This window comes from Acomys minous (assembly GCF_964271855.1).
Source record: "Acomys minous genome assembly, chromosome: 8".
Classification (NCBI taxonomy): Eukaryota; Metazoa; Chordata; class Mammalia; order Rodentia; family Muridae; genus Acomys; species Acomys minous.
The window spans coordinates 47698606-47725135 of record NC_140489.1 but is presented as its reverse complement, the minus strand read 5'-3'; the positions used below and the strand labels follow the sequence as shown (position 1 = coordinate 47725135).

Genomic DNA, 26530 nt, shown 5'->3' with positions numbered 1-26530 from the left:
TTATACACACAAATATAAGTATAGTGAAAAAAAGACATTTACCTTAAGAAGTAAAATAAATATTTATTGCGTGCAAATTTTTAGGACCTACAATTAAGAACTTCCATGTTGTCGGGAATGCTAGTATGCCCCTATAATCTCAGCACTTGAGAGACAGAGCCAAGAAGACCCTGAGTGAGGCCATCTATACAAGTATGAAGCCAGCCTGGAGTATAAAGACTAGATCAAACAGGTTACTCATTAAAAGATACTGAAGTGTCTACTTTGTTCCAGATTGGTTCTCAATCTGTGGGTCATGACTCCATCAAGAGTTGAATGACTTTCATAGGAGTTGTAAATCTGACATCCTACAGTATTATTCATAACAGTAGCAAAGTTACAGCTATGAAGTGGCATGGTTGGGGGCGGTCACCACAACATGTGGAACTGTATTAAAGGGTCACAGCATTAGCCTAAGGGCAGAGCATGTCATTTAGAAAGACTAGCAAGTACAAAGGTCCTGAGAACAGCAGTGCATTATGGTCACAGGAACAGCTATGATTCCAGTGTAGCAAGAAAGAGTATGTAAAAATAAAAATTCAGGCAATGAGGTAAAAGGGAAATAGATTATATAGGGCTTTGTAGGCCAGAAAAACAGTTTTGAATTACATTAAAATGGGATGAAACTGGAAGCTTTTGAGTGAAGGAAAGAATGATGGAGGTTTGCTTGTGATTTAAAAATATCACTAGGGAAAACAAAACAAAAAATTAGTAGCCGGGCGGTGGTGTTGCACACCTTTAATCCCAGCACTTGGAAGGCAGAGGCAGGCAGATCTCTGTGAGTTCAAGGCCAGCCTGGTCTACAGAGTGATTCTGGGACAGCCAGGACTATACACAGAGAAACTCTGTCTCGAAAAACTAAAACAAAACAACAACAACAATAACAACAAAAATATCACTATGGGGCTGCAGAGATGGCTCAAAGGTTAAGAGCACTGTCTGTTCTTCCAAAGGTCCTGAGTTCAATTACCAGCAACCCCATGGTAATCATCTATAATGACATTTGGTGTCCTCTTCTGATACATGCAAGCAGAGCACTGTATACATAATAATAAACAAATAAATCTTTTAAAAATTGTTTTAAAATATCTCTATGCCTGCTAAGGTGAGAACAGTCTGCAGCGGCTGTTGCAGTAGAAAGCAATCTTAGAGTAGTCCACTCATGTGAATAAAGATAACCAAGGCCTACGCCAGATTCTGCTTACACACTGGGCGTGGTGGTGGTGCACACCTGTAATCCCAGCACTTGGAAGGCAGAGGCAGGTAGATCCCTGTGAGTTCAAAGCAAGCCTGGTCTACAAAGAGAGTCAGGATAGCCAAGGCTACAGGAGGGAGAAATCTGCTTATACTTTGATTATCTTTGGTGCATGTGTGTATGTGTGCGTGTGCATGTCTGTGCCTCATGTGTCAAAGGCTGGTCTCAAACTCACTGTACAGCTTAGGATGGCCATGAATTCATGATCATTCTGCCTCCACTTCCCAAGTCCTGGAATTATGCTCAAGTGACATAATACTCAGTAGGTTTTTGTTATGCATCAAATTGAGAACCAAGAATGTGAGACTGGCAAGACGCCTCGGGGATTAAAAACTCTTGCTGCAAAGCCTGACAACATGAATATGATAAAACTGTCCTCTGGCCCATACAGTCACGGTGGTACACTGCACACATAAACAACAGTAAATGGCAGATCTGGATATAGTTTGTGAGAGAGGAATTCGGGATATCTCTAACATTTGAGTAGATAAGAATGAAAGTGCTATTTGCTGAGATGAGGAAAAAGAAAGAAGTGCAGGTTTGGAGAAAAAAGTAAATACAGGAAATATGTATATTTAAAGCAAAATTAAAACTACAAGAGATTTCCAGGCTGGATAGATGGCTCAGTGGTTAAGAGCACTGACTGCTCCTCCAGAGGTCCTGAGTTCAATTCCCAGCAGCCACATGGTAGCTCATGACCATCTCTAATGTGATCTGATGCCCTCTTCTGGCCTGCAGGTGCACATGCATGCAGAGCACTAAAAGATTTCTAAATTAGAAAACCTCACTTAAACAGAAAGTCATTAAAGCTGCTCAAAACAACGAATATCATTGTCAAGTTACCTTCTCAGCAGCTTCAACAGTCCTCTGTGTTTTTTTAGCAGCATACCTCTTATGGTCATAATATCTAGAAAAATAAATCTATCTTAAGTATTAAGTAAAATCTTTCTTTAGTTTTTAATTTTATAGCCTTAAATCATCAAGAACCAAGTTGTATAGAACACAAAATTAATCTTTACCAAAGAAATATACACACATGTTCTGTAGCACATTCCTCCAAATTGAAACACTCCCTTCCAGGAGGGGGCCGCTAAGAGACCTAGGAAATGAACATAACTGCACAAGTCCGAGAAAGCTATAGCTTGCATGATTCCTCAAGATCTCCCTCCAGTTAGAGAAGCAGTGAACAGCTGCTCCAGGAGACTGCTAGTTAATGCAAGAGATCTCTTCTTGGGCTTGCGGAGGCTCCTCCAACTTGAGCACAGGGCTCCAGAGAAGCCGTTTTCAGAGATGTAGCTGCTTCCGCCCTCATTTATACCCCAGTTAGTAACCCCAATAAAAACACTGGTTCATCAAGTTAGACTTTTGTGCAATTGTTACTTTGGTTTGTTGTGGATTTCCTTCTGGGATGTATAGGGGTGTGTGTGTTTCATCTCATACACTAGGCAAAATAACAACTGTTAACATCCTATTGGTTTACAGTAGGTGATATTCTACCAAGAATTTACAGTTGGGGCTGGAGAGATGACTCTACAGTTAAGAGCACTGGCTGTTCTTCCAGAGGACCCTGGTTTTGATCCTGTCCCACACTGACGCTCACAATCATCTGTAACTTCAGTTCTAAGGGGTTCCATGCCCCTTTCTGGCTTCCTTAGGCGCCAGGCACATACGGGTGCACATAATACATGCAGGCAAAATATTCATACATAGAATTAATAGTTAAAAGCTTACTTTTTGGCATTGGCGTAGGCTGACAGGCTGAGATCCACATCGACAAGCAGCGGCTTGTTTTTCTGAGGCTTCTGCAGCTGCTTGTTCTTTTGTTTTTTCTTTTTCCCTTTTGGTGCTTCAGCGTCACTGTTCTCAACACCGGCATCACCATCACCATCACCATCTTCCTCCTCTGATAACAAGTATGGATTTCTATTAAAAATATTCAATAGTATTTCACTAATGTCAATGACATCACTTTTCATTTCAAAATTTCCTCAATAAAATTAGAAATTATTTAATTAAATATCGTCTACTTCTGAGAATTCCCAAAGGAAAAAAATAAAAAGAATGTAATGAGAAATTAACAAACCAGAACCAAGCACCAGCTGGTGAGGACCCCACTTACCGTAGAAGCATTGTGACATGGTTTGTTTGTAGCTTTAGCTCTTTGATTGCACTTGCGACAGGGTCCCCTTGAGCCTGTGCCTCTTTTACGATCACTCCAATTTCTGTCCAGTCTATCTGGTTGGCTAGTGCGCTTCGAACCACCTGAATGGCTCTGTCCACTATCTGTAGGTTCATCTCTATGAGCTCTCCTTTCAGCTTGTCTATTTCCTTAAGAAACAAGCCAACTGTATTTACTATAATGCCAGTTGAGAGTATCATGTTCTGAAAAGCACTGGAAAAGCTAACCGTACTACCTGGGCCTGCTGGAGAGCCTCTAGTCTGTTTTCATGGTCCTTTCGCACATTATCTAATTTCTTCAGTGCTTGTTTTTCCTTTCAGAAACAAAACAGATTTTTCAAAAAGTTAGACTTCTTTCAATGCACAGCACTTCCACCTCTCAATTCCTAAAACGTATTGTCCTAATGGTTCCTCTAGTCTGTCAATATTGTCACATAAGCAGCTTAAAAAATTTCCCCACAATTCCCTCCCTCAAGCCCTACTCTCTTAGAAATGTCAGGCTGAGATATGACCTCTATGTGCCCCCTATTCCCTGTATAGAATGTGTGCTTTGGTTGCAGTTAAATTATATACAAAGGATGACCCCAAGTCCTCTGGCATTATTCAAATAGGCAGAATTCAAGAATTCCTATGAGATACAAGATTTTCTTTTGCATGTGGTGTTAGAATTAAACCCAGGGCCTCATGCACACAAAGAAAGCACTCTACCACTGAGTTACACCAGTAGGCCTGAATACACTTTAAAATTTTTAATTACATGTCTGTGAATGTGTGCGGGTACCTATGGAGGCCAGAGCAAACTGGGTCCCCTGGAGGGGAGTCAGAACTGATTTTTTTCCAAGACAGGGTTTCTCTGTTTTAGCCCTGACTGTCATGGAACTCAATCTGTAGACTAGGCTGGCCTCAAATGCACAGAGCACGCTCAGCTCAACTTTTTACTTTTTGAAACTACATCTTTTCCCCTTCCCCCCAACCCCTCTCATGCATCCCCTTTGCTCTCTCAAATCCACAGCCTTTCTTCAACCGTCCTCCCTCTCCTTCTTTCTCTCTGCCACCCCCCCCCCCCCGCCCCAATATGAAACTACAACCTGCTCAGTTCACATAATACTCAAGTACATATAAGCTCTCAGGGCTGCCCATCTGTACTGGAAAACCAATCACAGAGCTCTGCCCTGGGGAAGACCTTTTTTCGCACTCTCAGCACTCCATGGTTGCCGATAGTGCTTTGCTAGGGCTGAATCCCCGTGGCTAATATTTTTTTTTAATCAAATGCCTTCCAAACTAAAGTGACTTTGATCAGTTTATGAAATAGATCTGCAGCACATGCTCTAAAAACATGATCAAATGTGTTGCAGAAATAGTACATGTAAAATCCTCACTGAGGAATTATAACATAGAACAGACAAGGACCAAGCTTTAAAGCAGCTTAACAAAAACAGCATAAAGTTTATGATAAAGAAACTTATTTCACAAAAGAATTTTTTTTCTCTGGCCCACATAACATGTCCCTCAGAACAGTAGTCTCATAATGGCTGAGTTTGAGAAGCTCTGGGCTGCTTTATTATACTGAGTCATCCTAGGATATGTAACAGGCTAATGTTCCTGCTAGATTTCATTTCCTTTAGAAAGCTCTGAAATTAGAAAAAAAGGGGGTGAGGGGAATGGAATCAGCACGTACTTCTCAATAAGACTCCCCCAGGCTTTTATCATAAGCTAGGAGAAATGCTGGTTGTGGTAGGAAATGCCTTCAATCCAGCATCTCTAAGTTCGAGGCCAATTTGGTCTAAATATCAAGTATCAGGCTAGCCAGGATTGCAAGGTGAATCCCTGTCTCAGAAAACAAAACAACTGAGTGCAGAGATGCTCGGTGCTTAGGAGCACAAACTGCTCTTCCAGAGGACTAGCGTTCAATTCTTAGCCACCACACGATGGCTCATAAATATCTGTAACTCTAATTCCAGCGCATCTGATCTGAGAGTTCCCATATAATGTCCCATACTTCTGGAAGGCACCTGAGTCGAAAATGACTTTTAAATATCTACCCTCCAAACCACTCCGACTAGATAGTCTAATACAAATGTCTTAAATAATACTATACCTGTTGTAAAGCTTTTAAATCAATTTTCTGACCTTCTATCTTGGAATAAAATTCATCCACAGCCTTATTGGGGGGGAAAAAAAAGACAAACAATTGGCCATAACGCAAAAAGTATGGCTTGTACTTCATCTTGCACGCACACACATGGTTAGCCTGCTTTCTACCACAGTGCCCTCAATGGGCCTCACCACATTTCCAGTGATCTATTATTATACAGCTGCAATGTCAATAATAAAATTAAGATCAACTATTTGGCCTTATCATTAAATGAAAATGCCAATAATTATTTCTACTAGTTGCACCTGTAATTATATTATTTTTAATCTGTCCTCGGATTCACAGTGACCGGAAAGCAAGAATACTTTCTGAGTTTCTTTGCTTTTTATTTCTTTTGCAGTGTTCAGGACTAAATCCATGGCTTTGTGCATGCACTCACATTGGGCTACATCCCCAACCCCAAGATAGCATGAACAATTCTTACAACTCTGTCATGTTAAACTAAAAAAGAACTAAAAAACTCACCTTGTCAAATGATTCAAATTCTATATATGGACATTGTAAATGTTGAGCAAACAAGAAAGGATGAAATTCCTCATACCTATAAAACATATTTAAAATATCACAAATAAAAACATTAATTAGCATTGGGCATGGTGGCGCATGTCTTTAATCCCAGCACTCCGGAGGCAGAGGCAGAGGCAGAGGCAGAGGCAGAGGCAGGCGGATCTCTGTGAGTTCGTGCTCAGCCTGGTCTACCAAGCGAGTCCAGGATGGCCAAGGCTACACAGAGAAACCGTCTTTTAAAAAGTAATAATAATAATAATTAGCATACAAAGCAAACTGACCAATGGCTATGCACTTACGTAAGTATGTCTTCAGCTGGTTTATTTGCATCCAGGCTTGGTTTTACCTCTCTTTTCTGAATTATATAGCCCTACAAAAACAACAAAAATAAAAAACTGGTATTAGACTCACCTATATTCACAATTAACAAAAGATTGACTTTTTGACTGATTTTTTTTTTCTAATTAAAGATACATTTTAAATATAGGAAGAAAAATAGTAAAGTATGAGGGGTTTTTGTTTGTTTTGTTTTTCAACATAGGCTTCTCTGTGTAGTGCTGGCTGTTTAGGAACTCTCTTTGCAGACCAAGCTGGCCTCTAACTCAAAGAGCTTCTGAGTGCTAGAATTAAAAGTGTGCACCACCACACACAGCTAGGTAATTTTTTAAATTGTTTAACTATGAGGAGATTATAAACTGCCATTTTTTTTCAAGTGCTGGCAAATCAAAGAATGCTTCTCTAAAATCAATTCAAGATGGACGACGAAACATACTTGCCTAAAAACCCAGCACTACCGAGGCCTGATGTGGAAAATCTTGAATCCTAACACCATCCTGGGCTCCATAGAAAGACCTTGTGTCAAAGAAAGAAAAAACTGGCTAGACAGAGTTCAGCAGTTAAGACTGCTGCTTGCTGCTCTTCCAGAGGACCCAAGTTTGGTTCCCAGCACACAGAGGCTTACAACCAACCACCTGTAACTCCAGTTCCAAGTGATCAACACCCTCTTTTGGCATCCAAGGGTGCCCACACATGTACATAAACTCATATAGACATATATACATACATGTAATTAAAAATCTTTAAAAAAAACCCAACAACTTATACAAATTCCTCAACTGTTTGGGTTTTTGTTTTTATAAAAAGTGGGGTCTTGTGCATCCACGACTGGCTTTGAACTTGCTATGCAGACAAAAATGACCTTGAACTTCTGACCCTCCTGCCTCCACTTCTAAAGCACTTCTAAAGTGCTGAGATTACAGGCATGCACTCACAGTACCTGACTTAACAGTTCAAGGAATCAAACTCAGAGCCTAGTGTACTCTAGGGAAGACTCTATCAGCTGAGTTAGTATGTGTGTGTGTGTGTGTGTGTGTGTGTATGCGCCTTTTTGGTTGTGAGCCTTAGACTCTCACTCCTTTTGTTTTTTGTTTGTTTTTTCCCCCTGTGTAGCCTTGGCTCTCCTAGACTCACTTTGTAGATCAGGCTAGCCTTGAATTCACAGAAAGCCACCTGCCTCTGCCTCCCTGAGGGCTGGGCTAGCAAGCATGTGCCACCGCACTAGGCTAGCTGAGTTTTATATTGAGCCCCAATATAATATTTTCTATAAAAGATAAAAAATAGAAGAAAATGTATAGGAAGCAAAAAAAAAAAAAAAAAAAGGAGACTATCCCAGATCTAGGTGTGCAGCCCAATGGTACAATATGAACATTTATGTTCAAGGATTTGGGTTTAAGCATCATGCAAGAAAAATAAAACAAAACAAAATAGAAGTATTTTATTTCTGAAAATCCAAATAAGATGAAAATAATAAGCAGAGGCAGGCAGATCACTGTGAGTTAGAGGCCAGCCTGGTCTACAAAGCGAGTCCAGGACAGCCAAAGCTACACAGAGAAACCCTGTCTTGAAAAACAAAACAAAACAAAACAAAAAAAGATAAAAATAATAAAAGAAAGCTGGTGAGATGGATCAATGAGTAAAGGTGTTGTCTCCAAGCCTGAGAAGCCTGAGTTTGATCCCTAGGACTACACAGCAAAGGGAAGTAGTCAACTCCTGCAAACGCGATAGCACCCGCCCCCAATAAGAGATACATGTAAAACAACACACAGTATTTACATGGTACTGCTACCTTTCCATTGAAGTTGGATGTTTTTCTCATATAGTCTTCTGCCTTCTGCACACAAACCAGTACCTTTTCAATTTCTAATGGAGAAATAAAAACAAGGGGAAAAGGAATGCCAATCAACTTGATTAAGCACTATTAAACAACTATATTATTTATTTATTGGGTTTTTGAGGCAGGGTCTCACTATGCAGCCTTGGCTGGCTTGGAACTCCCTATGCAAAACAAGACAAGACTGGCCTTGAATTCATAGAGAACAGTTTTCCTCTATCTCCTAAGTGCCAAAATTAAAGGCATGTGCCACCATATATTGTCAATATATTTGTTAAAAAGCAACAGAAAGGTAGCTGAGTATGGTGGTATAGGCCTATAATCCTAGCACTAAGGAGGCTGAGACAGGACAGTCATGAGTTCAAGGCCAGCTTGGGCTATACACTAAGACCATATCTGAAACACCAAAAAATTGGGATGCTGTCAGGTCTCCAGGAAGTAAAAGGAAGAAGAGCAACTCCTTACAAGTTCTCCTCTCAACACACACATTAACACACTAAATAAAATGTTACAATAACTGCCAGGCATGGTGGTGCATGCCTTTAATCCCAGCATTCAGGGGGGAAGGGAGGGCGAGGCAGGTGGATCGCTGTGAGTTCGAGGCCAGCCTGGTCTACAAAGGGAGTCCAAACAGCCAAGGCTACATAGAGAAACTCTGTCTTGAAAAAACAAAAACAAAAAACAGGCCAATGAGCTGGCTCAATATGTAAAGGTACTTGCTACAAAAGCCTGGAAGACATCAATTCTATGTCCAGAACCCAACATAAAGGTGGAAAAAGAGAGGAGACTCCACAAGTTGACATCAGAAGGGCCCCCACACATGCTATGGCATAGGACCTGCCTCCCCAATACATATCAGGCACACACAATATATTCACACAGATTTTTAAACATTAAAACAACCAGGAGGGCTGGAGAGAGAGCTCAGTGGTTAAGAACACTGGCTGCTCTTCCAGATGTTGAGTTCAATTCCCAGCAACCACATGGTGGCTCCTAACCAGCTGTAATGGGATCTGATGCCCTCTTCTGGGTGTGTGTGAAGACAGATTACTCATATACATTAAGATAAATAAACATATAAAAATAAATAAATAAAACAATCAGGAAAGCATTTATGAAATAATGTAAGTGATTAAGGAAATGAAATACAGTTGCTTCATTTGTGTAATTGGCATATGTATATAAGATTATGTTTTGGTCACCCTATTACTAAATCATCAACCTTTCTTACAAAAATATACTTTATTCATAAACCTAATTTCCTATTTTTCATATAAACTTGTTTCTGGTTTTTTTGTCTATTACTTCTCTAAAACATTACTATTTAATTACTACAGCCTCATAATTCATTTTAACCTTTGAAAAGGTTATATAGACAACATTAAGTAACCAGTTGTCCCAAACATTTTCCTATGCTTTTGCCCTATGAGTATCCTGTTCATTTTATTAAGAAAAGTAAAAAAATACCACCACTATCTGTTGTCACTGGAGACAAGGATATATGACATTAGCATATTCCAGAAAACATTTGATTTGTATTTTTAAACAATTTTCATTCAAATATGAAAATTATCACTATACCTTACGAAATAATAATTCTAAAACAAACACTAGGAATGTTCCAAACATCACACAAGAAACTAAATAGGTCATAATTTTCCAAGAACAAATCTCCTATTTTCCTTTCCTTTCCTTTTTAAATTCCTTTTAAAGTAACAGCTTTAGCTGTGCACGTCTCAGTGTGCGTGTGGAGATTAGTAGACAGCTTGCAAGAGTTAGCTCTCTCCGTCCACCCCGGGGGATCCAGGAACCAAACTTGTGTCGTCAGGCTTGGCAGCAGGTGCCCTTTTACTGGACCATCTCACCGGCCTCCTTCCTTATTTATCTCACTCTAGTTAAGTTAGCTTCCGTCAGCCTAATTCATCGTGCAGCCACTCTGCAGAACTGTAGAAGTGAAGTGGATGGTGAATGCTGTTTCTAGACGCCCCGTGTGTTAGTTAAGTCAGAAGGCTAGAACTTCTACTATCCAAGGTCAATAACGAGTGCAAAGATTAGAGCGTATGAAAATGAAAGTTTTAAAGTTCAAAGGTATGAAGAAAGGGATAAAGACTAAAGTGTGTATTAATAGGGATAAATGTCCACACTGGAGGAAGAAAAGAGGAAAAGCCGTATGTGTAGGGTACTTTGATCAAATTTTTGTCTGTTGGTTTTTTGCTGTTTCTTTTTAAACAGGGATCACTATGTAGCCCAGATTGTCCTCAAACTCACTAAGATGCACTCTACTGTTGGGATTACAGGTATGAGTCACCACTAATTCCCTTCATGTATTTACATAGATAGACAGACATTGTGATGGTGGGGCTCAAATGTGGAGGTCAGAGGAGAACTTGAGAGCTGGAGCTGGTTCTTTCCTTCCAACTCATAGATTTAGAAATCAAACTTCAGGTCTTCAGCTTGACAGCACGCACCTTTACTTGACAGCACGCGCCTTTACTTGCTGAGCCATCTTGCCAATCCCACACAAAGTTTTCTAAATCTTGAGTTATCCATTCACTTATAACTTTAAAAGCTAAAATTTCTTCTAGTAAAGAAACAAGATGCCAGAGGCTAGAGAGATGGCTCAGCAGTTAAGAGTACTGGCTGCTCTCTCAGAAGGTGTAAGGTCAATTCCCAGCACCCAACTGATAGCTCACATGGGTTGTAAGTCCACTCCAGGGGATGTAATATCTTCTTCTGACCTCCTAGGACACACATGTGGTAAACAGACAAACAAGGAAGCAAAATACTAATATAAATTAAAAAAAAAAAAAAAGAGAGAGAGAGAAAGAAGAGCTAAGTGTGCTAATCCCAGCATCTAGAAGGTTGAGGCAGGAAGACTCAAAGCTCAAAATGATGCTGGGCTACAATGTAGGAGAAACCTTATTTCCAAAAACTTCAAAATGAAACAAAACAAAAGAAAAAAGGAAATAAATGAGGTGTTTGTCCATAGAAGATTTTTTTAAAGCACTTATAGGGCCTTACTTAGGTGCAATTTCCAACATGACAAAACTTCAAAAAAGAAAAACAATCAAAGAAAAAGGGAAACAAATTAAAATGCACAAAATCTGGACCATGCAGACATACCTTTGCTTTCAAGTTTTTCATCCACTTTGACATTGCCAGAGAATCCATTTTCTATAAGACAGTGCTCAATAAGAGCTGGGCCATAGGCTACAAAAGTAAAGAATATTGTTAATGTTTTCCTATAAAACCTCACATTTAAAATACCGCATACATTTATAGCTCAATATGAATAACCTACTCAATATAAGAAGCCAGTGAAAATCATTTTTACTTCTTTTCAAATGGTATTAGAATTAAGACTTGAAGTAATGAGAGGAGTTTGAAATTACAGTAAGCAGAGAATCAGTGAATGTTATAGGCATTTAACAGCATTCAGAAACACATAAGATTAGCTAGAAATGTAGCTTAGTGGCAGGCAGAACACTTGCTTAGCACACAAAAGACCCCAGGCTTAATCCTTAATACCCCATAGAAATCATTAGGACACTTATAAACCATGGCCAGAAATGATTTATCCCTGTAACTCAAGGTTGATTTTGTCTCTAAAAATTGATTAAAATGTCACAACTGACAAACGAGCAAAACCAGACACTTCAAAAAGATACACAAGTAGCCAGAAGTTATAGGGCATAAAGAAGATCTACATGGGTTGGAGAGATAGTTTAGCTTTTTCAGGGGACTCAAGTGTGATTCCTAGCACCCACATCAATCAACCTACAACTGGATCTAACTACAGTTCTGGGAGGATCTGATGCATCTGACCTCTGCAGCTCTGCAGGTAATGGCACACATATTCATAATACATATATATATATATAAATAAATACTTATTATATAAATAAAATAAAGTCAACTTTAGAAATTTATGCCAGGCATGGTGGCACACGCCTTTGATCCCAGCACTCGGGAGGCAGGGGCAGGTGGATAGCTGTAAGTTCAAGGCCAGCCTGGTCTACAAAGAGAGTTCCAGGATAGCTAGGGATATTACACAGAGAAACCCTGTCTCGGAAAAATAAGATAAAATAAAAGTTGCCAGGCAGTGGTACTGCCAGGCACATGCCTTTAACCCCAGCACTTGCAAGAGGCAGAGACAGGTGGATGGATCTCTGAGTTCAAGGTCAGCTTGTCTATAGAGCAAGTTCTAGGACAGCCAGGCTACATACAAAAAACCCAGTCTTGAAAAACCAAACCACACCAAAACAAAGAAAAAAACTTAAGCTGGGCATGTTAGAATACACTTGCCATCACAAGAGGGTGAAAGAGTAAGACCCGAAGTTCAAATCTAGCTTGTGTTACACAGTTAAGACAGACATCTCAAGGGGCTGGAGAGGTGGCTCAGTGGTTAAGAGCACTGTCTGCTCTTCCAGAGGCCCTGAGTGCAATTCCCAGCAACCACATGGTGGCTCACAACCATCTATAAAGTAATCTGATGCCCTCTTCTGGTGTGCAGGTGTTCATGCAGACTGAGCACCCATATACATAAAATAAATAAATAAATGCTTTAAAAAATAAAAAATAAAAAGACATCTCAAATTTTTAAAAATTGGAGGGAGGGCTGATAGAGACCTCTCAGTGGTTAAGAGTAGTTGAAGCTCTTATAGAGAATTTGGTACAGTTCCCAGCACCCACATGGTAGTTTACAACAATCTATAACCCCACTTCTAAGAGATCCAGTGCCCTTTGCTGACTCCATGGACACCAACCACATACACAGTGTACACACACATACAAAACACTGAGACATAAAATCACAAAAATAAAATAAAAAAGAGAGAGCCCATGATGTAGATCGGGGTAAGATGGAGGCTTCAGTCAATATCAAGCAACTCAGCAAAAAACAAACGAACAAAAACTGAATAAGATAAACCATATTCATAGACTAAAGAACAACATGTAGAAAAACATCTAAAAAATCCATCAATTCCTATTAAAAATCAATAAGGGTAATGTCTCCATCTGTCAATTGGTACCTATAAAACAAAACAAACTGCAGCTAACACCATATTTACTAATAAAACATTAAATATATTTTCTCTCCAGCCCCACTTTTATTCTCTTTAAGACTATTATTTGGGGTTGGGTGTGGTGGCACATGCCACTCGTGAGGCAGAGGCAGGCAGATTGCTGTGAGTTCGAGACCAGCCTGGTTTACAAAGTGAGTCTAGGACAACCAAGGCTACACAGAGAAACCCTGTCTCAAAAAACCAAAAACCAAAACAAAACAACAAAATAAAAAACAGGAAAAAGAATGTTTTATTTTTATTTATATGTACATGTTTGTGTAAATGTATGCTGTGTGTGTGTGTGTGTGTGTGTGTACACCCATGGTACCCATGAAGGCCAGAAGAGGTGTCAGACCTGCAGCTGGAGTTCTAGGTGGTTGTGAACTCATGGTGTGTGAACTGAACTTGAGTATCTCATCAGTTTCTTGTTCAGTTTTTTGAAAAGGAAAAAAAAAAGATTTAAATATATTCATGGAAGTATTGTCTCACAAACATCTTATTACAATTCGCAGGAGTACTCACGAAGTAATGGATTAAGAACTCTCTTCAGCAGTTCACCCTTAGGAGCATTAGCTATTACTTCAGTCAATCTGTGAATAAAATTGGCACACTTTTTATCACCTTATATTTAATAAGCCTTGTATCAGTAGTCCCATTCATACTAACTTTATCTGCATCCATTTATAAATTCCATTTTTATAAGAACCTAACATATAGCAAAAATCATTACAGTAGGTATGAGCAATGAGTGTTGAAAGTAATTTCCCTATGGGGCTAGAGGCGGCGCAGAGGCTAACAGCACTTGTTCCTGCACTACAGCTCAGTCCCCAGCACCCACAGCAGGGCCATCACAGGCACCTGGAACTGCAGCTCCAGGGATCTGGAGTCCTCTTCTAGCCTCTGGCATATGCATAACACACGCACACAAAAAGTTACGATTTGCTTATCATCAATGTACATAAAGATGCATTTCTATGTAAACACCACATATTGTTTGTAAATCTCCATGCCGTATCTGAACACCAGCAATGGTTACACCTAAATTTAACATTTGCTAAGAACTCAAAGGACACTGTGGCTCAGTGCAGCCCCCACACCACAGGATCAACAATATCTGAGAACTCTAGAAAACGCCCTCCCTGGAGCTGCTGAATCAGCGAAGATAGAGCAGTTTACAGTTCAGTAAGCCCTCCCTGACTAGGGTGAATGCCGAGCTCTAAGGATCGCCAAGTGGACTGGCAGAAGAAGCTATAATTAATCATCACCTTATCCTTTCACTTTTTCCTAATAAACTAGAATGTCTACCCCGACTTGCGCTCTGCCTGCCTAACCTGTCTATCTTCTCATTCAACAGCCAAATCCGCACGTCACTCTACCAAGGAATCAGAAGCATTTTAAGTAACTCAAACTATAGCATAAAAAGATATACACTTGAGGGCTGGGCATGGTGGTGTATACCTTTTATCCCTGCAGTCTGGAGGCGAAAGCAGGTGGACCTTTATGAGTTCAAGGCCAGCCTGGTTGATAAATCCAGTCCAGGACAGCCAAGGCTATAAGCCTTGACAAGACAGAGAAACCCTGTCTCGGAAAACAACAACAACAACAACCAAAACAAAAAAGGAGATTTGTTGCTCACAAATAAAATGTAATTGCTTATATGCATATTATATAGTTCAGTATAAATTTAATTATACAAGTAAACATTTTTTTGTTTATTTCAAGACAGGGATTCTCTGTGTAGCCTTGGCTGTCCTGGACTTGCTTTGTAGACCAGGCTGGCCTCAAACTCACAGCCATCCACCTGCCTCTGCCTTCCTAAGTGCTAGGAATAAAGGCATGCGCCACCACACCGGGCTACAATCTTTTTTTTTTCCGAGACAAGGTTTCACTGTGTAGCCTTAGCTGTCTTGGACTCTCTTTGTAGACCAGGCTGTCCTCGAATTCACAGCGATCCGCTGCCTCTGCCTCCCTAAGGCAAGGATTAAAGGCGTGCGTCACCACACCCGGCTCACAAGTAAACATTTTTTAATTGAATTTTTTATGATGTGAAATATAACCTGGTTTACCTTTCTTTAATAAATGTGACATAATTGTACACACACTGTTACCTTTCCAAAGTCAGCAAAGGTTCAGCAGCTCTGGCATGATCAATGGGATAGCGTTCACGAACAGCAAACTTAACATCATCTGCTTCATCAGTTCGAAACCTTAGGATATTTAAAATTAGGTACTCATAATCTGTAAGAACAATGTTCCCCTGCAATAAAGCAAAATATAGTTTAATGCTTTTTCAAGTCAGTCTTGAAATGTGTTAAAACCCAAAAAGATGTGTCATTAAGACCTACTTATATACCAAGAAGAGACTTGATACCCTATGAGCATATACAGGGGGAAGAAGTCCCCCTCAGGTCACAGTCATAGGGGAGGGGAGTAAGGGGAAAATGGGAGGGAGGGGGAATGGGAGGATACAAGGGAGGGGATAATCACTGAGATGTAATATGAATAAATTAATAAAATAAAATTTAAAAAAAAGACCTACTTATAGTTAAGAAATAAAGTTACAAAACAAAAAGCACCAATCACATCTAAATAGGAACCTTTGCCCCGACCCAATAAATTAAGTTAAATTCTGAGGCCTCCAAGTTGGAAGTAGTCAAAGAACCTAGAAAAACTTGATATTCTTTGTCTGCTTACTGCACATATTACCTGCAGAACCTCACCATGAAAACCTAACAGCTGGAGGAATTTACTAGGTATGCCAAAGCCAAGCATTATCACATGCCTGTAATTCCAGCACCCAGAAGAGAGAGGTAGTAGAAGATTCAGGAGTTCAAGATAATTCTTGGCTACATAGCAGGTTTGAGGCCAGTCTCCAGTATATGAATCTCTGACTCATAAATAACAACTAAAGTTCAGGTCAGATGAACTTTAAAATCCATTTACATTTAAAATGCAAATGAATGGAATTATTATTATTATTATATTTTATTTTTATTATTATTTTTTTTTTTTTTTGGTTTTTCGAGACAGGGTTTCTCTGTGTAGCCTTGGCTTTCCTGGACTCGCTTTGTAGACCAGGCTGGCCTCGAACTCACAGCGATCCGCCTGCCTCTGCCTCCCGAGTGCTGGGATTAAAGGCGTGTGCTACCACGCCTGGCCTATGAATGGAATTATGAAACAACATAGTATGTCTATAAAAGGACAACAGTGTGGTATAGCTAGTGTGGTATAGCTAGTGTGGTGGTGTGCAACTATAATCCCAACAGTTAAGAGACTGAAGCAGGAAGATTCCAGATTCCAAGCCAGCCTAGGATACATAGGGAACCGTTTTGAAAAAGAAAATAAAATAAAGCAGTCTGGGAGAATGGCTCAGTGGTTAAGAACTCACACTGCTATTGCAAAGGACCTGAGTTCAGTTCCCAGCACCCATGGTAGGTAACTCACAACTGTCTCTTACTTCATTCAGTTCCAAGGAGATTGGAGGACATTGTGGCCTCTGCGAGCATGTGTACTCATATGCAAGTGCACATATACACAGTTAAAAACAGAAAACAAAACAACAACAAAAAACTTCAAAAGATCCATTAAAAATTTAGGGGGCTGGAGAGATAGCTCAGCAGTTTTGAGCATTCATCACTCCTTCGGATTACCAGGGTTCCACTCCCAGTACCAACATGGTGGCTTAACAACCATTTGTAACTCTAGTCCAGGGAATTTAACATCCTCTTCTCACCTCTGCAGCAACCAGGTATACATGTGGTGCACATACGGACAAAATACTCATATAAAGTAAAATAAAATGAAAATACTTTTTTATAAAACTTAAAGCATTAAATTTAATAACTAATCCCTCCTCTGCTAAGCTACTTTCTGATCTCAGGGTTACTTTTTTCAGAGTTGTTCCTACTATAAATGGATTATAACTAAATAAAAAGTCTTAATTTTTATTGTTGTGTTTGTATTATATTTGCTATGTGTGTGGTGATGGAGATAGCGTATGATTGTACCACAGTGTGTGTGTATATGTGAAGGTCAGAGCACACTTTGTAGCATTAGATCCACCTTTACATGGATTCCAGGGGACAAACTCAGGTCATGGCAAGCACTTTTAGCATCTCATTATAGATGGTTGTGAGCAACCATGTGGTTGCTGGGAACTGAACTCAGGACCTTTGGAAGAACAGACAGTGCTCTTAACCTCTATCTCTCCAGGCCCTGGTAAAATCTACTCTTAAATTACATCAACAACTACCTCTCTCAGATAGCACAATGATGGAACAAAATTCCAAGCTTATACTCTCATACATAAATCCTTAGTGTTCACCCCAAATTCGTCACTAATTGCATTTCTGGAGGCTAGACAGTATGAATGCCTTCTTGCTCAGGTCCTTCAAATGGACACTCTCTGAAGCCAAAGGGACAAGTTGGAACAGAAAAACCATAAAGACAGCTTACAGTTCAGTTAATATTATGTCCCACTGTTTGTTTTAACATAAGATAGCATTAGTAAAAACTAAGCATGCACATAGTACACAAGAACTTTGTGTTATCTCCAGCTCTGAAGCTGAGTAACAGGTGGTTTTGAACCATTCGACTTGGGTACTGAGGACTGAAGTTAGGTCTTTGCAAGGGAAGCAAACCCTCCTAACCGTTGATCCTCTCTCCAGCCCCAAGTCTAAATTTACTTCTTAAAAAAGATGTTTTCTTCATAAAATACAAAATGGAAAAAAAAAGGTTACTTAGATTTTAAAAACAATAAAAATTCCAGAAATCTATTATATGCATCCCAATTTTTTTTAAACACATCATATGATAGGTTTTTTTGTTCCTAAGGAAAGCCTCACTTTATAGCCCCAGGTGGCGTTGAATTATAGAAATCCAACTGCCTCTTGCTCCCAAATACTGGGATTAAAGGTTTGCACCACCAAGGCCAGCTGATCAGCATTTTATGAGGGTCATGTGAAAGACATTTTCCTTCCTTCCTTCCTTCCTTCCTTCCTTCCTTCCTTTCTTTCTTTCTTTCTTTCTTCCAGAGCTGAGGACCGAACCCAGGGCCTTGCGCTACTGAGCTAAATCCCCAACCCCGTGAAAGACATTTTCTAATCAGCCACCATATCAAGTATCTGTTAAGAATTATGACAATAAAGTAAGTTTTATTTTAAAAATAAAGTTTTTAAAAATCTGTTTTATTTAGAAGAAGAAGAGGAGGAGGAGGAGGAGAAGGAGAAAGAAGAAGTAGTAGTAGCAGTAGCAGTAGTAGAAGATGATGATGAATTAAGAGAGAAAGCTGGTTGGTGGTAGAACATTCCTTTGATCCCAGCACTAGGGAGGCAGAGGCAGAGGAAGGTAGATCTCTGAGTTTTACGACAGCCTGGCCTACAGAGTTCCAGGACAGCCAGTGCTTCAGAATAAAAATAAAAATAAATAGGCGAGGATTAGCAAAGATGTAAAATTAAAAGAACTCTTAATCAATATCATCAATTAAAATGACACTGTTGAAGACGGTGAACAGCTTAAACAGAACACTGAAGGAAAGCAGTGAAAAGCACACAGTGCCTGCCAGTCTATTCCTTCACACCTCAGTTTAACTCACCCTATCGTACAGCTCAATGATTAAGTGGTAAGCAGCTTCATCGCTTCCAAATTGGAAATCCACAATTCTATCCACACCAAGCTGTTTTGCACTGACTAACCTCCGACTCTTCAAATGTTTTCGACACTAACAAGAAACAGAAGAAAAAAAACATTTGTGCAAAGAAAGTTAATTTCTAAATACTTGGTACTAGTTTATGAAAATTATCTTTAGGCCATCAAGAATATTTAAATAATAAAGTAGTGCAGTCATAAAACAAAAGCTGACAAACGATAATCAGAGGAAAAAAATTTAAAGTTGAAATTTTTTATTTATTTGGGGTATGCCATAGGACACATGTAGGTCAGTAAATAACTTGCGTGAGTTGGTATTCTCCACTCATCATGTGTACTCCAGGGATCAAACTCGGGTCTTCAGGCTTGTAGCTTTTGTCCACTGAGTCAGCTTGCCAGGCCCCCCCCACCCCCAGGTGGAAATCCTTAAGCCTTTATTGTAACAACCTCTAACTTAAGTCGTTATTTTGTATTCTATTTATCAGAATAATGGCAAATGTGAGAGCTAGAGCAACCACTGACTTACCATATACTGGGCATTAAATAGCTCTTTATCTATAAATACTTTCTGCTCTACTGCAAAAAACAAAACAAAAAACCTCCCCATTTGAGTAGACAAATACATTTAACTCATAAGAGTGCCAAGAATTTGTGGTTATTGTTTTCTATTTTTTGAGGCAAAACGTCACAATCTTCCTAAGTCAAGCCCCTGAACGTTGGGGTTACAGGTGTGAACCGCCAAGCAAACCAGTGAAGAGTGACACACGATGGCAAACTCCTGCAACCGTCCTGAATTTGAGGCTGGTCTGGTCGATATAGCAAGCTCCAAGCTGAGTGCGGTGCCACACACCTTTAGTCCTAGCACTTGGGAGACAGAGGCAGGCAGACCTCTGACTGAGCCCAGTATGGTCTACTGTGGAAGTTCCAGACAGACAGGTGGAGTGGACGTTTTGGATTCTTTAAAACCCAGTGATGGGGCTAGAGATATGGCTCAGTGGTTAAGAGCACTGACTGTTCTTCCAGAGGTCATTAGTTCAACTATCAGCAACCACATGATGGCTCACAACCATTTGTATACAATCCGGTGCCCTCTTCTGGTGTGCATGAAGACAGTGTACTCATACACATGAAATAAATAAATATATATGTATATTTTTGTTTGTTTGTTTGTTTTTTGTTTTTGAGACAGGGTTTCTCTTGGCTGTCCTAGACTCCCTTTGTAGACCAGGCCGGCCCCAAACTCACAGCGATCCGCCTGCCTCTGCCTCCCGAGTGCTGGGATTAAAGGCGTGCGCCACCACGGCCGGCTATAAATATATATATATATATATATATATATATATATATTTTTTTTTTTTTTTGGTTTTTCGAGACAGGGTTTCTCTGTGTAGCCTTGGCCATCCTGGACTCACTTTGTAGACCAGGCTGGCCTCGAACTCACAGCGATCCACCTGCCTCTGCCTCCCGAGTGCTGGGATTAAAGGCGTGCGCCACCACGCCCGGCTTATATAAATATATTTTTTAAAGTTATGTTATATTAATATGTTTTTGTTTTAATCCCAAGTGTGGGGTATAAAACTGCTTTTAGTTTATCCATAGCTGATAGTTGCTGGGAGAGGGGTGTGGCCTTTGCTAGCTGCAGACAGTTTAATCCTGAGGTCTCTGAGAGGGTCTAAAGACCAGAGGCAAGAGAAAGAAGAAGGCACTTCGAAGAGACGGAGGAGAAAGAAGGAGGCTGCGGGTTCTGCTGGACTGCTGGACATCCTCATGACCGAGACTGGCATTTTCTCAAAGAACCTGATGACCCTAACCAGCCGGAAGTAGCTAAGCAACCTACGCTCCCTCTCCCCGCTAACCTTTCTTTCCTACCTAGGGTTGGTGGGATTGGAAGGGATGTAGAGGCATTAAGGAACCCCCAAATAAAATAGGTTCTAAAAACAGCGCCTACAGACAGGGCTACGCAGAGAAACCTTGTCTCAAAAAACAACAACAAAAGAACACATTACTGCAACAACAACAACAACAACAACAACAAAAGAAAAAGCTCCAGGCTCGCAGGTTAAGGCATGTGGACCAAGTTTGAGGGTCTGAGTTGGATCTTATTCCCTACCCCTCACCTCACAGCAGGACTGATTCTCCACACGTCTCTCCTGAGAGCCCCACTTGTGAGCCCCACCTTGTATCTGTATGTTGTTTCCACCCACCTATACACACACACACACATACACACACACACACGATATATTTCTTAAATGCAGTTTTAAAAATTAGCTTCCAAGAATGGGAGGATACAAGGGATGGGATAACCATTGAGATGTAACAAGAATAAATTAATAAAGGAGGGAAAAAAAATTAGCTTCCAACTTAAAATTTACCTTCATGGCAAAACTGGATGGCATCATATTCTTAGGCCACTCAAACTCTGTCGTGTGAATACGTATCCCAGATTCAAGTAACAGCGTAGCTTTAAAATCAGGTCTGTTCAAGAGAAAGCCAAATTTTTCTTTAGGGAATTTGCCAATGCTTACTTTCTGGAAAAAAAGAACTTAAAATGCAAGCTTAAAAAAAAGCAAGAATGTCATATTTATTTACCAAAAATAATGCTATATTCTTACTTTTGAAGCCGAATAAGATATGTCTTATTATCCACATCGTAAACGTTGTTTACTCTCATTCCTAGCAAGCTGCAAAGATAAAAGGAAGCATGTAACAAACCATACTCTTGTTTGAGGTAAAAATTTCCCGATATTTATTAAGGTTGCAGAAGAGGGACTTTTCAGCTAGCACAACCGACTATGAAGGTTAATCCCAGAATAATCGTAGGCATGTAAGCACAGAAGTGGCCAGTCGGCCTCAGAGCACCAGACAGGTGCCTTCATCTGAAACGGCCCAGTGCTTTGGGGGGAAATACAGTAAAACTTAATCTAACTAACGTATTACAAGTGGTAGGAAGAGCCGAGCCCCACCCCCCGAAATTACAACAAAGCTCACACAGCTGAAAAAGAGAAAAGTCCAGAATACAGGTCCAAAGCTGCGAGTCACGGCTGAAAGGCACTGCTCCCTCCCTCTCTTCGGGATGAAGGATGGAAGATCTTTAGAAACCAGGCCGCCAGTCCAGCGCCATGGCCAGCACTCTGGCATCTCGTTTTCCCAAGCGTTTGCTGCGGGACTCAGGCCACGGCGGCACGATCCCGCGGGACCAGCGCCAGGCAGAGGCGGCCTGCAGGCTCGCGGCCCCGGGGGTCTCCCAAAGGCACCGGCCCCGAGCTCGGCCCCCAGGCCTAACCGGTCCCCGGAGCACCGGGACGACCGTGGGGACCCCGGGCCGGTCTCCCGGCTACCCGGTGCCAGGCCTCTGCTCCATGCGCTCCCAGCGCGAGCCTGCTGACCCGCGCCACCGTACCTTGCATTCAGCTCCGCAAGCACCGCGCGGAGGTCAACCGTGCTGAAGCGGCTCTTCATGGTTAGGGTCCGCGTCGCTACCGCAGTCTTCTCAGCTGCTGACCCGACGCAGGGCCACGACGCTTCTACGCAGGCGCACTTGGCTAGTATCTACGGCAGCCCAGACGACCCAATATTTCTTACAGCGGAAGTGCGTCATTTAACGCTTTTCTTTCTTTCTTTCTTTCTTTCTTTCTTTCTTTCTTTCTTTCTTTCTTTCTTTCTTTCTTTCTTTCTTCCTTCCTTCCTTCCTTCCTTCCTTCCTTCCTTCCTTCCTTCCTTCCTTCCTTCCTTCCTCTTCCTTCCTTCCTTTCTTTTTTCTTTTCTTTTTTTTTTTGGTCAAATCATGATCAACTCGTTTTTCACTGTTAAAACAACTCGAAACAGGGCCAACTACCTTCTCGAAGCTATATCCCTTCCTTGAACACTGACAGGGTTAGTCCCGCCCCCCTTTCCCCAGCCGTCCTCCACAGCGGCCCTGCTGGCCTTTAACAAATTTGAAGCGAGTTGAAGGAGCATTTCCCCAGGAGGGCGCTAGCGCTCCGTGTGGAAAAGCAAGGGCGCTTTCCAAACGCGAATTTGAAACCGGCTTTTCCTGAGCCTGACAAGTCCGTAGAGAGGGGTTCCTGTTTTAATGGGTGCTACTCTCCGAAGTAGGATTCTGCGGCATGTAGGATTCTCATGCAGTGTGAATGTGGTGGGTGCTGTACTCTGGGTTTCCTAAATTCTTGGCACCTCAAATATTCAAGAATTTCGCTAACAGATGTCAGATAAAAATAAAGTGAGAGTTCCCATGGGAGAAGGAGAATAATTACTCCTCCCACACATCCCAGCGTTCTACGAACTTCTGGTTCTGCATGCTACTGATTCATGAATTATTCAGGTTCAAATATACGTTAATTAATTAGTCTAAGTTTTTCCTTTTAAAAGTTCTAGTATTAGTAATAAACAATTTTTAAACTAAGAACAAAAATTTATTGGTTTTGGACAGTGAAAGGGGTGTGTGTTGGTCGTTTTTGATACAAAGTCTTACTATGTGGCCTAGCATGCTGCAATCACCAACACACTTAAAAACACAGGCAATTTTTAAACCAGTGAAATGTGTCCTTAAAAGGTTAAACCCAAAAGCACTTACATGACTCTAAGCTCTTAGAATGGGTGACATGCGCTCAGACAAAACACCGAAAGCACAAAAAGGGTCAGATTACTACATAAGGAGTTTTGTAATTATTTTGGGGTGTTTGTTTGGTTTGAGCAAGGCATGCTGTATAATAAGGCTGGTCTAAACTCGCCATAAAGCCCAGGCTGTCCTCAGACCCCCTCTGATCCCTCCTTGGTGTCAGAATTGTAGGCATATATTACCATGTGATCATAAACCTTTAATGTTGGGAAACCTCTTAACCTATTTTCTGTTGCTGTAACGAGATGCCAAAGGTTAGACAATATACAAAGTTCACAGTTTTGGAAGCTGGAAGTCGGAAATTGAGTGGCCATGACTGTTTCAATTCTAACGAGGACTGTCAGGCTACAGTACAGCAACGTGATGGAAGCACGTGTGTCGGGGAGGAGGTGGGGGGGGGCGGGGGGGGGGGGAGGACACAGCTACAAGGTAACACGGGAAGCAGCGGGGGCTCGGAGGCCAGGCTTCTTCACATAACAGTTTTCTTTCATGGGAGTGAACGTGGTTTCTCCCAAGAACAGTACAGCTTCTGAGATACAGGATTCCCAGTGTTCTATCTACCCACCTAGTACGATCTAACCCTGGATTTGTTGAGGGGTGTGGTGGCTGGTTTTTCAAAACAAGCTTTCTCTACCTATCCCGGGCTGTCCTGAAACTCACTCTGTAAACCAGCCTGGCCTCGAACTCATAGAGATCTGCCTTCCTCTGCTCCCCAAGCGCTGCCTAGCCTGGATTTTTAAAGATTCTATCTCCACAGGCACCAAGCTTCCAGCAGTTAAACCGGATCCAAAACCACAGCATCCTCTAGTGAGCATCACTTCTTTTCCTATCCTAAATACAAGTAGAAGAGTAAACATATGGCCAGAATAAATACAGACCCATAGATATGTAGGAATTGACATAAAATTGTCACGTTACTTAAAATCAAAGTACAAGCCTGCTACAGAAGAGAACGCAGACCCGAATCTTTTCAGCTCTCAGTTGTGTTGGGTACCATGAAGCTTCAGCCACTCTGTAAAGGCTTATATTACTGCTATACCAGCAGCAGGTGTGGAGAGGTAAACAATATAATATTGCTTTAAAGTTATCAGTATGATCAGTATGTCTGGCTAGCGATCAATTAAGACACAGACACTTGTTATATTTTAAAATAGCCTTAGTTAACCTGGGGCAGGGCAGACATTAATCCTCTAAACTACTTTCCATAGGGGGGGGCCAATCCCATGCCATCTGTTTCTACCAATTTCTATCAAGCTACTTCCCTTCCATCATCCCAAATACTTGTTAATGTTCTTCATCTGAGCCAAATCCCCCATCCATGCCGGCCATGTGCTTCTCCTCCATCTAACCCACGGCAGCCTTCCTCTCTTCCCTTCAGGTCTCTCTCCTTCCTCCTTGTGGCTCTCCTTTTTTTTTTTCTTTCTTTGTTTCTTTTTCCTTCTCCCCAGGATTCCCCTCTCTCTCTCCAAGCCCCACCTATCTCCTCTGCCCTGCCCAGGTGGGATGGCTTCTTATTAATCAAAAGGTGGGTCACAGAGACAAATAATAATTAACTTCAAAATACATCAGACCCTCCCCCAACAAGATAACACCATGTCCACGCACAGCATCCAGGAACGGACTTGACTAGGGCAGAAAGGAATAAAGAAGACAGACACACTAACAGAAAGCTGGGATCGGGTGGTCTGGCCCAGTGGTTCTCAACTTTCCTAATGCTGTGACCCTCTAATACAGTCCCTCATGTTGGGGTGAAACCCCCATCCACACCCCACCCCAACTATAAAGTCACTTTTGTTGCTACTTCAACACTGAAATTTTGGCTACTCTTGTGAACTGTGATGTAAACACCCATGGTTTCTGATGGCCTTAAGTGACCACCCCCTGCCCCCCATCCCCCCATGAAAAGTTGTTCCAACCCTCAAAGAGCTCATGTTGAGAACCACTGGTCTGGGCTCTCTACTGAGGAACTACAGCCCCTGCCGCATGCTCAGGGTGTTTATTATACAGAGTTGGACAGAGAGGGGGTGGTTATTGCATGCGGCTGAACAAGGACTTAGGTATATGGTACACAGATCAGCAAGACAGGCTTAGCTCATCTCAGTAGGAACCGTCTCTGTAGGGGGCAGTCTTCTGGCTGTAAACGCCCAGGGGGACAGAGACACAGTGGACAGTTGTTATACACAGTCAACGTCCACACTTGAACCAGAGGAAGACATTGCCGTGCCCCTGAGCCCCACCCTAGGGGGAAGCCTTTGACATCCTTCCATGGGTCCTTGCCACGCCCACGCCTTGCCCCTGTGGAGAACAAATAGTCACTTGGGCCTTTCTCCGCTCCTATTACACAATGCATTTTCTCTTAGTGCTCTGAAGGTTAGAAGTTCCAAAGTGTCTGCAGAGCTGCATCTGTGTGTTTGGGGGTGGGTGAGTGGGTGGGTGGGGCGTCTCAGGAAAAACCCCTTGCATTGTCTCACATAGCTCCCAAAGTTGCCACATTCCTTGACTGGTGATCCCGAATGGCTTCAGCCTGTTTCCAGGCCATATCTCTTTCCATTATCACAGTGCTGTCTTTATAAGGACCCTTAGATTATATTTGGCCCATTGGAATAAAAGCTCTCTACTTTATGACCCCAGCGTTAGTGTGCTCTGTGAAGCCATTTTATCCCCTACAGTGTCTGCATGGCATTTCCAGATGTTAGATGTGCCACCTCTCATCCTTAGGTTCCACAGAGCTGAGAAGTTCTTCAATAGGTCTCAGAAAGGACTGAGGTAGCCAGCCACTGTGAAGTATGGCTTTACAGGTACAGCTAAGCCACTGTGGACCAAGTTCAGAAAGGAACTGTTTAGAAGAGGAGAAGACAAACAAAGCAAAAACAAAAACAACAAACAAAACACC

The 26530-nt window shown here is 41.4% G+C and overlaps 1 protein-coding gene across 2 annotated transcripts in view; it reads right to left on the bottom strand.

The window, feature by feature from the left end:
• The window catches only part of NEMF (nuclear export mediator factor), a 46660-nt gene extending 23793 nt beyond the window's left edge, over window positions 1-22867 (bottom strand). The window contains exons 1-15 of one of the 2 annotated variants that reach the window (XM_084792498.1): window positions 22420-22867; window positions 21632-21700; window positions 21392-21494; window positions 18964-19089; window positions 15479-15627; window positions 13893-13960; window positions 11428-11514; window positions 8260-8333; window positions 6434-6504; window positions 6093-6168; window positions 5571-5633; window positions 3709-3786; window positions 3414-3622; window positions 3026-3217; window positions 2138-2201 (exon numbers count right to left, since the gene is read on the bottom strand). In XM_084792498.1, coding sequence (XP_084648624.1) covers window positions 2138-2201; window positions 3026-3217; window positions 3414-3622; window positions 3709-3786; window positions 5571-5633; window positions 6093-6168; window positions 6434-6504; window positions 8260-8333; window positions 11428-11514; window positions 13893-13960; window positions 15479-15627; window positions 18964-19089; window positions 21392-21494; window positions 21632-21700; window positions 22420-22478 — 1488 coding nt within the window. In that variant the 5' untranslated portion in view covers window positions 22479-22867. Of the gene's footprint in view, window positions 1-2137; window positions 2202-3025; window positions 3218-3413; window positions 3623-3708; window positions 3787-5570; window positions 5634-6092; window positions 6169-6433; window positions 6505-8259; window positions 8334-11427; window positions 11515-13892; window positions 13961-15478; window positions 15628-18963; window positions 19090-21391; window positions 21495-21631; window positions 21701-22007; window positions 22359-22419 lie in introns of those variants that run through there. The other variant, XM_084792499.1, reaches the window with a different exon arrangement.
• Between the last annotated feature and the right edge of the window lie 3663 nt (window positions 22868-26530).